Below are 12,158 nucleotides of genomic sequence, written 5' to 3'. Positions count from 1 at the left end.
ATTTTGACCTTGCAAGAAAAAGGTGTTTTTGAAAATTTCGCTTTGGACCTCCTGAGAGGGTCAGGAGCGAATTTTGCAATTTTGACCAAAATGTTTCACTTTTCACCTTGAAACCTCTTTGCCAAGTAAGATTTCATCTTGTACTGTGCTATGAATAGGATTTCATGTCCAAGAAAACCAAAAAAAATGTGTTTTAAAGGAATTTCGCCCTGGACCCTCAGCAAGGGTCAGGAGCGAAATTGCCTTTCCTGGGCAAAACTCCTTCATTCTTTCATCTTTAAACAAGTTTGGGGGCTTCATCATGCTCATTTCACCATTCATCATGTTTCTGACACTCCAATTCAACCAGGGTTAAGCAAAAACATCTCCCATAAAGATTTTTGCCCTGGGCCCTCTGGAAGGGTCAGGAGCGAATTTTAGGTTTTCAACAAAATCCTTCATCTTTTCAAGTTGAAACTTTCTCAGGCGGGTAAAGGGAGTTGTTCCTGTTCCATTCATGTCCAAAACTTGACCCCTTTTACTGCAAAACAAGAGATATTCAAAATTTCGCTCAGGACCCTCTGGAAGGGTCAGGAGCGAATTTACCCTCCTCGTCCAAAACTCATCATTTTCCATGTTTTTAAACCTTCAAATGCATCAAGTGACGTCCAATCTTCATTCCAGGAGGCCCTGCACATAAAAAGTTAGTCAAAGTCAGTGAAAAATAAGCTCAAAATAAAATTTTCGCCCTGGACCCTCAGCAAGGGTCAGGAGCGAAATCTTCATTCCAGGCTAAACTACTCAATTTTTAAGTTTCAAACCACTTCACAAGGCAAAGTCAGGTCATTTTCAAGGTTAAGAACAAGTTTGCAATTTCATCTAAGGCAAGAAACAGTGTTTAGAATGAAATTCGCCCTGGACCCTCTGCAAGGGTCAGGAGCGAAAATCCTATTTCAGGCATCATCTTGCTCTCCAAAATCGATCAAATCCCTCTCTAGGCAAGAACACATAAATCCATCTTCAAACATGTCAAAACTTAGTCAAAATTGTGAAGGAAATTCAGTCTACAAGGAATTTCGCCCTGGACCCTTAGCAAGGGTCAGGAGCGAATTTGACATTTTTAGGCCCTTGATCCACTTCATTCCCTATTTAACTTGGCCGACTGGACTCCCTTTCTTCATTGACCATGCTTAGCTTACCCAGACTTAGAAACAAACTGGACCTTACCCAGGAAAACTCTCCTTCAATCTAGACCTGACCTGAGACCTGTCCTATCCCTGACCTAACCAATTTGACTCTCCTGAAAGGTATACCTCATTCTGACAATCTTGAATCTTCAGGTAAACTAACACTTTTCCAAAATTTGGTTAGACTTAACTTGAATGAAACCCTAAAACTGAGCTTCCAAGGTTCAGCCCTAATCCAGCTAGCTCAGACAGACCACTCACTCACTCAAAATCCTAAAAAGCAGAGAGAAAAACAAGCAAAGAGAAGGCAAAACCAAAAAACAAAAGAGGGGGTCCCCATTCTAATGGGGCGATGTGTGAAATGGTCACAACAGGTTGCTAGTATGGAGATCTCACAATATGGAATGATATGCAAGAATAGTACCAAAAATTAGCAATAGCCTTTTTGGCCTGCTCATGTATAGTCTTTTTCCATCGTGTACTCTTCAAAGTTGGTTGTGCTCCAAGTGTAGTGCGTGGTGCAAAAAAGGCATTATGCCCCCCTGCCTTTGTCACGTCTTTATGATAAGAAGAAGGTACATAAATCATTGAAGTGTGTTGTGATTGTGCTACTTTAGTAAAGTGGTCCACTGTAGCTTGAGAAGAAGCTGATTGAACATGAGTGACTATCTTTGCATTTTTTGCCTTATTTTTTTGAGAGGACTTCAGAAGCTTGCTTCATTTGATTGGTGACATCTAAAGGGCATTAGAGCAAACCCTTCACACCATGGTATGAATGCTTTTAAGCCTTCATTCCACATTCAAACCTTTAAGAATATCAGACTAGGCACCTAGAAAGCTCACATATGTTGAAATGATTGGGTGAAATCTGCTAAAATCAGCATGAAATAGTCAAACTTGATCACTACACCGTGGGTAAAAAATGTGGTTACAAATGAAAAAATATGGTAAAAAATGGAAAATTACAGAAAAATTGCCCTTTTGTGCAAATCTAGCAGTCGAACTGTGAAGAAATAGGACAATATGGGAAAACAACAATTTCAGTGGTTTCTGGGAAATGGCAAAATTTTCTCAGCAAAAAGACGGATGCTAGGTCAGATCCAACAGGTCACAATATTTTGCTGCAATCTGCTACTATGCATTATAGAATTTGATTTAGATCTTCAGTTGGCAAGAATATGAGCCCAAAAATATGCCATAGACTTGTTAGGTGCCCATGTTCTAGTAGGGTTTGGGTGGTATGCAATGGTTGTCAAAGTCCTAGATGCAAACTACCTTACTTTTGATTGCTCGGGGAGTTATTTGAACCACACCAAGCGCCTAATTGCTGGTTGATCGATACTTTCCTTGAGAGAAGATACTCTCTATTCATCTAATTGTGGGTGAGCATCTTATTCTAACATGTCTTGACATTCTTTTTGATTTCCATCAAACTACCTTGGTCATTGTGGATGTTAATATACTTTTTTTTTTTCTTTCTAATGTAGGAGAAAATTTGTTAACGTTTGTTACAAGTGCATCCTTTTATAACTTATCCACATTTTGATTCGATCTTCATTGATATTATCTCCCTTTTGATGTGCACATTTTCAAGTTTATTTATTTTGTATTCCGTTGCTACAATGGTGTGCAAGTACACCTGATGCAGCAAATATTATATTTTACTTATAATGTGCATTTGTCCTTGATTCTATTTGTATTATATTTTTAAAACAATTAAAGTGCCTTTCCAATCTAACACCCATTTTCTTCCAACAGAGACGGACCCTTGTTGGTGGTTGCATCTGGTCGAGACACAATTTCAATTGCAAGCGCAATAAAAAGATTAGCTCCGCAAAATACATTTGTAGTACAGGTACAAGATACTAGGTGATTTGATATATTCTAGAGAATGACAACCGAAGGAATTTACCTATTTGCAATAAGATATTTATTTTCATACGACTGGTTTCATCTATGTATGCTTTTTTGTGTCATGACCATTTGCTTTGAGTTTGTGATACTTTAACATTTTGTTATTGTTCTATTCACATTCTTCCTTTGTGTGCTGTATGTGGGTCAGGCTTCAGTTACTTCAGCTTCATTTTAATGAAACAGACTCCTTAGATTAAAATTTTCTCCATTCTAGGTCATTATCTTTTTCTCTCTAGGAAATGATATAGGAAGAGCAAGAAAGTTCTGAAATGCATAGCTTTCACTGAGCACAATGGAAATCAATAAATGTCTAGGGAAAACCCATCTTATGTTCTGCTTGTATTCAATGGGGACTTGTCCCTACTTTTTGATACCTATTCTTTTCCCTGACCCCAATCCCATTTCCATAAATAATTCTTGAAGCTTTTGGAATATTTGTAACTTGCACCATAAATAATTCTTGTATGCTAGTTCATAATTATTTTGTTCTTTCACAGAATAGATTCCTTAAATGCTTCACAAAAGAAACCATATAAAACTGTTAGAAAAATTCTAATTCTTATCAGCATACCACAGGACATCCCTGGGTGTAGCCTGTCATCTGGGATGCTTTGTGGATGGAGGAACAAAGACTAATCGTCTGATCTGTAAACTCTCAAGCACATCTACTTGTGGAATTTGCAAAATCACACAACTATTCTACTTGAAATTGCTTCAGATGACAGTCATAGTGTGTTTGTTTAAATGCTTAGAAGTCTTAGATTAGTGCTGTAATGTAAATAAAAATTATATAAAATATTTGTCACAAGCAACAAGGAGAAATAAACATAAGAATGACATACTCATAATTTTTATCTCAAAATTCAAAGGAGGGGAAAACCAGTTGGAAGTGCCAAATCACAGCTTCCTTAATTTCCAATAGATACAAAAAGGATGAATAGAACAACCCTTTTGCTCCTATAGGCACTCTCTGTTGTGTATTTCCTTCATTGTAAAATCAATTACAAACTCTCATCTTGGCAGTCATGCATTCATGTTTTCAGTTGCCAACTGATCCTCTCCCTGCAATGCCTTTGGGATGCTCTTTCGTGTGCTAAAGGACTCCTTATCATTCTGGAAATGAAGACAGTTAGTACTAAAGGACGTCCTCTCATTCTGAAAATGAAAGCTGTTATTCTTCTGTATCTTTCCCTGTATGGGTTCCCAGGGCAAACATCACTTAATGCAGAATAATAGTCACACATTTGATCTAGTGGTTTTGAAACCACTGCTTGTTTTTAATTGGCAGTTTTATTATCAACAGTTTGGTTACTGCATAATCAGGTGGTTTCAAAACCGCCACTTGTTTTAACTACTCTTTTCATTTCCAACACTTGCTGCCACTTGTTCTAACTACTCTTTTAATTTCCAACATGTCATGTCCCTATGCTAATTGTACATAATATGTTTGCATATATGTATTTAAATTTCTGATATTCATTTAATACTTATGTCGCTACTCAGAAAACAGTTCAAACCTTATTGTGTTAGATTAATTAGTGAATATTAATTAATATGAAACCATAAGTATTGCGTTGATCATTAACAATTATTGTTGAATTTAAATTAATATACTTAACATACCTATAATTATTAATGTAAATATTGCATAGGATGTGTACTAAATATAATATTGAATGCACTGGGTATGCGTCTGAAGAGAGACACGACCAAAACAAATACAAACAAAAGGGCAGCGAACTATAAAGTAATCACGTCTCTTCTAAAAAGAGACGTGACCCTCAGTTTGACCCGCCACATACTATAAGACAAACACATCAAAGGGGGACAAGGGATCACGGAGGAATATATGGAAAGGAAATCAACTACAGCCAGGAGACCGACTGCCAGGTATGCCATCATACTCAGATTCTAAAGGATATGAAATTATTGGTACGTTAAAATCGTAGCCCTACAAATACGTCTGTAGAATGATATTTCTGTCGATGTTTAAACCAATTTCCAAACTGTATAAATATACTCCATCACGGTGAACTTTAAGCGATTCTAACACATCTTATAATTCTGATTAAAAGACTGAAAATAAGCATCTTTTACAACTTGCACCAGTATAATAAATAAGCTAATGATAAAGTTTGAACAAAGAACACAATAACATCATATGTAATAACTTATCATTATATGGCTGCTCTTTGAGAGGAGGGGGATCTGTAGTGGGGTCGATTGCCCACCTAAATAGCCCACCTACTGTGTAAAGATGAACCAGTAGGCCAGGAGGGCAAGTGACCGCTCCTGGGTTTGGGTCTGGCATGATGAACCACCATTACCATCCATCGTCCTTTGGAAAGATGCAGGGCATTTATAAGATAAAGTATAAATCTGTTTGGGAGAATATTTAGGAGACTGAATCTATGTGATTACCCCACTCAATTCTCAATGCGTTAAAGTGAATTGAGTATGAACAATAAACTGATGTTTACTAATTCTGGAATGGCAATTGTTCAATATTATTTCTGTTTCTTGTATTTGTAATCGATGTATTTTGTGGATACTTCCGTACGACTTCCGCTGTGTTAATTAATACAAATATAGTCTTTTATGATGAATAATTAAATTCAGTTGTTCCGTAAACCTAATTCCCAATTGTATGTCCTAGTTTCTGACCTGTCTCCTTATAATGACTGCTAGGCAAACTTATCAGTAATAGTAATCTAAGAAGGGGACATCACACAACACTTGTGTCAACCTGCAGTTTCATGATCATATAGGAAATACTCTATTAAAGACTCGTTGCTGACTGTTTTTAGTTGATTAATGAAGGGATTTTGAATTTCCCTGATACTTATGGATCATAGGTCCCTTCTTAGGGGCTTTTGGTCCCATAAAATCATAGTAATTGAGGAGATATGGGAAGAGCTTTTCCACTCTCTCCTTGAGGTACCATTTTGCTTGCCTTGGCATTTACCCCTTGATGCAAACCTGCTAAAATTCTGGTGGTCTTCTTCCAGTCTATTCAAGTGTTTGCAACACCACATCCACCTACAGCAATCTTTGTGAATCCAAGATTGTGACTTCAATTGAGGGCAGCAATTGCCTGCCTTCATCCTCATTGAGCATGGATGGCTTATATAGATGTAGGTTCTCACGGCTCAGTGTTGAGTACATGGACATGAGCGGGGGCAAGTCAAACCTGAAAGCATTCTTTCGAGCCTGCTTCAAGGTGGTGAATGTCCCGCAACTTACAGGTTTGAGCTTCCTAGCTTGCCTTTCCTTTGTAAAATACAAGTGCACCTTGTCCCCTGCTTTAGCGTATGCTGTGCTTCTGGTTGTGTCAAGCCTCGTATTTGGCAAGAGAATTCTCCAATGATCCTTTTGCTATTAACATGATTTTCTTAGCATCTTTTTTAATTCTCTTTCTGATAATTGTTTAAGAGCCCTTTTCTTCATGTTCTCAATCTGTTGGTCTTATTGCCTTTCCTTTTCCTTTGGAGCCCATTTTCTTTCCAAATTTGTTTGAAAAATTCCTTACTGAGGCTTCCACTGGTGAGTGCTTACCACTTGGGCATGGGATCTTAATTTTTTTTTACTAATGTTGGATTAACTTATGTTTTTGGCAGATCCCTTCCTAATGCCACGTTTCATGACAATGATGACATGTTAAGGGGAAACATTTATAACTTAGTTTAATTGTTGTTGGAAAGGCTTTAGAGAGATATGTTTCCAACACAAATACATGCACATGAGAGTAGGGATAAGGGAAACATTTATAATGTGATTTAAGTGGTATTGGAAATGGTTTAAAGAGATATATTTTTAAGTTTTTAACACAAGTAGTGATGTAGGAGCATCCAGGGGTGTAAGAGCAATGTTGCATCGCCCAAAATAAATTTAATTGGATGAATAATTCTATTTTCAATAAGGGCTAAATGCAAGTTATTGCATGTCTCCACGTACCTTGGAAAGTGTTCAAGGGGACATAGGGGGATAAAATAATTTAATATTTGTGGTCTATGTTAAATAGTAATTGTAATTTTCATGAGGGGACATATTTTAGCATTAATTGTAAGGAAAAATGGAGAAATTCTCCATCTTGGCGTCCACTTGGGGAAGGGGAAGAGTCAAGCTTACACATGTCTTGGTGGTTGTAAAGAAGAATGGGAAAAGTCACCTCTTTAGGCACCCACTTTGAAAATTGAAGAGACACCACTTTAGGCGCACATGTGGGGAAGTTCTGGAGACATCTATTGGCTATGTGTTGTTTTTCTCGATGGCCATGTGTTGTTCATTAAGAGGGGGTGTGGGATTTCCAAGAGTCACAAAGAGTACTATGAATTGGGGCTTGGGCTAGTTGTTTCATCATCCAAAGTTGAGTGATCATTCAAAGTTGAGAAGAATTCTCCTTCATTTGAGAGTTGAGTAAAGTTACAGCTTGTAGGTCTTGTAAAGTCCATGTGGCTAACGATTTGTAATTTCTGAATATTTGTTTTTCTTTGTATTGAAGTAATAGAAAATCAGTTATTTCTATCCTTGCAATTTCTCAATTTCTTTGTTATGCTATGCATGACACTTGGGTGGAGTAAACCTCATCTAGTGTAACAGAGCATGTGTTTGGGGTGTGAAAGGGGAGTCCCCTTCATCAAGTAGATGCATAGGAGAGATAACAAGCTTTCCAATAAGATTTTCAATATTTTCAAAAATTGAGTCATTTGTGAATTCAATTGTAATCCAAATAACCTATCCACTAGTTGTTTTGTCACCATTTTCTTAGTTGGATCAAATATTGGCATGGAATGATTGTAATCATAATCTGCTTTTCACAAACAAGGCCCATCTTGGCAAAGCGTTATCTCTATTATCCAACTCTGAAACATTGGTATAGAAAAACCCTTAGCTGGGATTCTTATTTGTACATATATACATAAATGTACACAGACACAGACACAGACACACACATATATGCTTATGCCCACATATGTCCACTAATGTACACACAGACATGCATGTTTATATTTACCATTCCTCTTTGTAAATGTGGATTAACTGAGCAAAATCAACCAGAGGAAATAAAGTCCCTGAAAAATGGCTCATATTGAAGGGAAAAATGCAGCAAATAAATGATTTTTAGAAACATCAGGGAGAGGATACTCTTGATCAACTTGGATGACAGCCCAACTAAAGAGCTATGCAGACAGAACAAGGATAGTTTATAAACATGGAGTGTTACTTGAAGGCATTGGAAAATGAGCCTATGTGAAATCTTAATTAGGAACTTTAATTGAAGAAGGAAACTGTGTCCAGGAAGTCACCGACTTTCAAGTTCAAAGGGACATGGCTTAAAGAAATGAAGCCAAGGAATTGGATGGTGGAGACATGGATCACTTAAGGAGGGTTTAGCAACCGAAGTTTTGAACAGTGCTGTGTGGATTTTTCATGGTGGTTTCAAGGAATTGGGCAATGAAAACATGGATCACTTAAGGAGGGTTTAGCATCTGAAGTTCAGAATAGTGCCGTGTGGACATTTCACGTGGGTGTTAACAATTGGAAATGTAATGTCTCCTCTTCTTTAGTTGCCATTCGGTTGCTCAGATTCACCTGTCATCCATCTCCACAGGTGAAGTTCAGTGTTTGGAGATGAATTCGCTAGCCAAAGGGGACCTAAACTTAGTCATCTTATGACTTTGGTGGAAATAATAAAGTAACTTTATAATATTAAGTTACATAAGTTACTTTTTCTAAAAATAGAAAAAGTTAATTTAAAAGATGTTTAATAAAGACTTTATTAAGTTACCTTGCACACATCCCTAGGTGGTAAAGTAACTTTATTATGGCCCCTTCTTAATGACTAATTACCCCCTCATTGCTGGTCGAACTTCTTTAAGGAGAAAAGATTCCAAAGGAATCTTTAAATGATGCCAAATAGTATGATGAGGGTTTGAGGGGTAAAAAGGAGGCTTGGAGTTGGAAAGAGGTATCATTTTGTTTTGGAAATTATTCATTTGGTCTCTGCAGCAGTCTGCCATAGCCGGTACAGCTTGTGGAAGCTTGATTGAGGACGAAACCCTTCAATCTTGGACTGGTTGGACGTTATCCTAGCCTTCTACATCACTCCAACACTCATATTTATGCACTTATCAGGCCATTGGGGGCCCAAATTCCTTTGTTTCAGACATCAGATTTAAGGGAAAGTGGAATTGATCAGATCTGGGCGGTTTTGGAGAGAGTTCTTTGCAGCTCACTAGTAATTAATGCCAGCCGTACCATTTTGCAGCCAGCCATACCCTAGCTTGGAGGTGTGGTTGCCAAATAAATAAACTAGGGGTATTTAGGAGTTGGAATTGGAATAAATTTTATTGTCAGCAATAAGGAAGAACAGATCCATGGTTTATTCAGAGGAATTCCAGCACATGTGGTCTACATAAGCAATTCATTGAGGAAAAGGGACATAATTTGGGAATCTTGCCTGACAAGAATATGGAATTCCAACTGGGTTCGAATAATTCTTCAGTATTAGTTTTTGGTAATTATGCTAGAGTTAAATAAAGTCATTTGCAACCCTTAGTAGCAGCTGGAAGTGCTTAGAGCAACCATTGCTTTAGTTCAGGCTCAAAGTCTACCTTCAAACCCCAGCGTTGGACTCCTAGTAGGCCTTGAACGACTTATTTCTATCAAGAATCCTCTTTATTAATTATTTGTATTTGCTGCAATTAATAATCAGAAGTCTGGAAACTATTATCAGTTCTATATTTATTGTATTGCATTTATTATTTTTCATGTATTGTCAAAAATCCAAAAAACTACAAAAAAATTGAAAATACAATAAACTTCCAAAAACACTTTTCGCTGGTCAAAGAATTTGAATTTGTAAACAATCAGCAGTTTGGATAAGAATTCTAGTAAGGGATCTTCTAGTGGTATCAGAGTGATGATCCTGCCAACGTGGGGGTCATCAGAGTAACTCTATGTAGTGGGGCAGATTTGGTACCTACAGATATTACACACGCAGGAGACCTAGAGTGGATTTAAATTTTGTCACAAAACCACTCTTTGAAACTAATATGGGTGATATACCTGAAGGACAAAGGAGCCCACCTAGACAGGAGAGACAGATTCCACTCAATCCTGATGAGATTATGAGGAGCTTGGCTGAAGCACAACCAAGAATTGTTGAAGCAATCAACAGGTTACAGGACACACTTGACAGAATGGAATTGGGAAATAATAGGGGAAGGCACAGGAGCCGTAGCAGGACAATATCAGCTGTAGGAAGTAGGGGCAGCAGTAGAATTCCATCTTCCCTGAGTAATGCATCCATCTCACCACGGAGGGACAAGACCCATACTAGGACAGCGGATAGGCCTATGCTCCCACGGTTCACTCCTAGAGATGTACCACCGTTGGCTGAGCCTCAAAATGGAATCACCTTCCAGGACACAGTTATGGCTGCCAACGATGAGTGGGCACGTCTACCAGCACATGTTAGAGATGCATTCCCGTTGCATCAATATTGTATGCAACATCGTGATTCCATGAGGGGACAAAATGACAGGGGACCCAGACAGCAGTGGAATAATGATCTGAAGAAGGCTACAGATAAGCTAATTTTATCCACTTTTGATGGCAGCGATTCCACTAGTGCACGAGTGTGGGTTCACAAGCTAGATATATGCCTCTCCTTGAAACCCATGGCTGAAAACGAGGCCATTCAGATTGCTGTTCTACATTTGGAGGGTGTCGCATATGACTGGTGGCACCATGGATTGGTCACGCAGAATCACACTCTCATCCATTCATATGCAGAGTTCACAGAGAGGCTGATTTCCAGATTTGACAGGAAAGATGTGGAACTTTATTACAAGGATTTAGCTCTCTTGAAACAGTGGGGTCATGTGGATACATATATTAATGAATTTCAGTGTATAGTAGTGATGGTATCGGAGATGCCTGATAGGAGGGTAGTTATGCTCTTCATAGAGGGACTTCATGAGAGATGCCGTGGTTTAGTCAAGGCTTTGAAGCCTAAGACTTTGCAGGAGGCTATTCAGCTCACGTTAGACTTGGACACCACCACTCCATCCTCCACTTTTTAACAAAACAAGCAAACAAAACCAATATCCTTTACTGCTGGCCAAAGAATTTTAAAAATCAGAAAACTAAGTCAAATTGCTACATTCCGTAGTCGGCATCTTTCAGGAAAATTGTACAATAGAGAATTTTGAAGGCAGGGCACAGTTGATCTGCAATTAGTGTAAATAATCCCCAACTAATTCTTCAACACAAACTTAGTTAATTTATTTTCATCGATTTATGATTTTCTTAAGAAAGCAAGCAATATATGCTTAGGAATGGGTTGTTTTAAGTGTTGCAGTAATTGAGATTGTCAAATGCATGAACTAAAATAATCAAAACTCAAAAAAGTCACGAAATCAGAGAACACCCTTTAAGAAAACCTAATGTGGGAGGAACTCCGGAAGAATAAGACCTTACCTTTATCTTTTGCTATCTTACAATATATAAGCTTGCCATATTCTCCTTTCTTGAAGGACATTGATAACCAATTACAATATCCAAACACGTGTAAAAGAACTCTGCAATTTACTGAATTCACACACTTGCTCGTTCAACTCTTTATGCACTCAACCAAGAGTCACAGGAAAATCTCCAGCCTCAACAAAGTTGTACTTTTGAACAAATTCAACTTGTTACATGTATAGAAAACCCAAACAAAAGGACCCTTCAGAAACATGGATTTTCAAATGCTTTGGCTTTTTTAAATCCAAGGGAGTATGCTATTATGTTCTATTCAGGGCATTTTCTGATCCGTGCTGAAACTGTGCCATTGTCATGTTCTGGGTTGGATAGTGTTGACTGCATTCCAAATTTTGACAGTTCTAACCATGGCTGAACCCATAATGTGAACTTATTTTGATAGTTTCCTTGGACCCCTTTGTGTCCAGATCACCCTTGAACCACTATGTACATGTGCACTGCACCCATGTTGCTGGCAAGATCTGATCCTTGTTGTATTATCTTGTAAAAGATACTGAGAGGGTCTTCAAGTTATATACTTAGTCAAATTGA

General features: G+C 37.9%; 1 protein-coding gene across 1 annotated transcript in view; it reads left to right on the top strand.

The window, feature by feature from the left end:
• The window catches only part of LOC131859917 (mitochondrial fission protein ELM1), a 69,226-nt gene that overhangs the window by 21,795 nt on the left and 35,273 nt on the right, over positions 1 to 12,158 (top strand). Inside the window, exon 3 of the mRNA XM_059214195.1 lies at positions 2,925 to 3,021. Coding sequence (XP_059070178.1) covers positions 2,925 to 3,021 — 97 coding nt within the window. The remainder of the gene's footprint in view (positions 1 to 2,924; positions 3,022 to 12,158) is intronic.

Source organism: Cryptomeria japonica, chromosome 11 (genome assembly GCF_030272615.1).
Source record: "Cryptomeria japonica chromosome 11, Sugi_1.0, whole genome shotgun sequence".
Taxonomy (NCBI): Eukaryota; Viridiplantae; Streptophyta; class Pinopsida; order Cupressales; family Cupressaceae; genus Cryptomeria; species Cryptomeria japonica.
The sequence above is the reverse complement of the archived record's forward strand: the minus strand, read 5'-3'. Positions and strand labels throughout refer to the sequence as shown.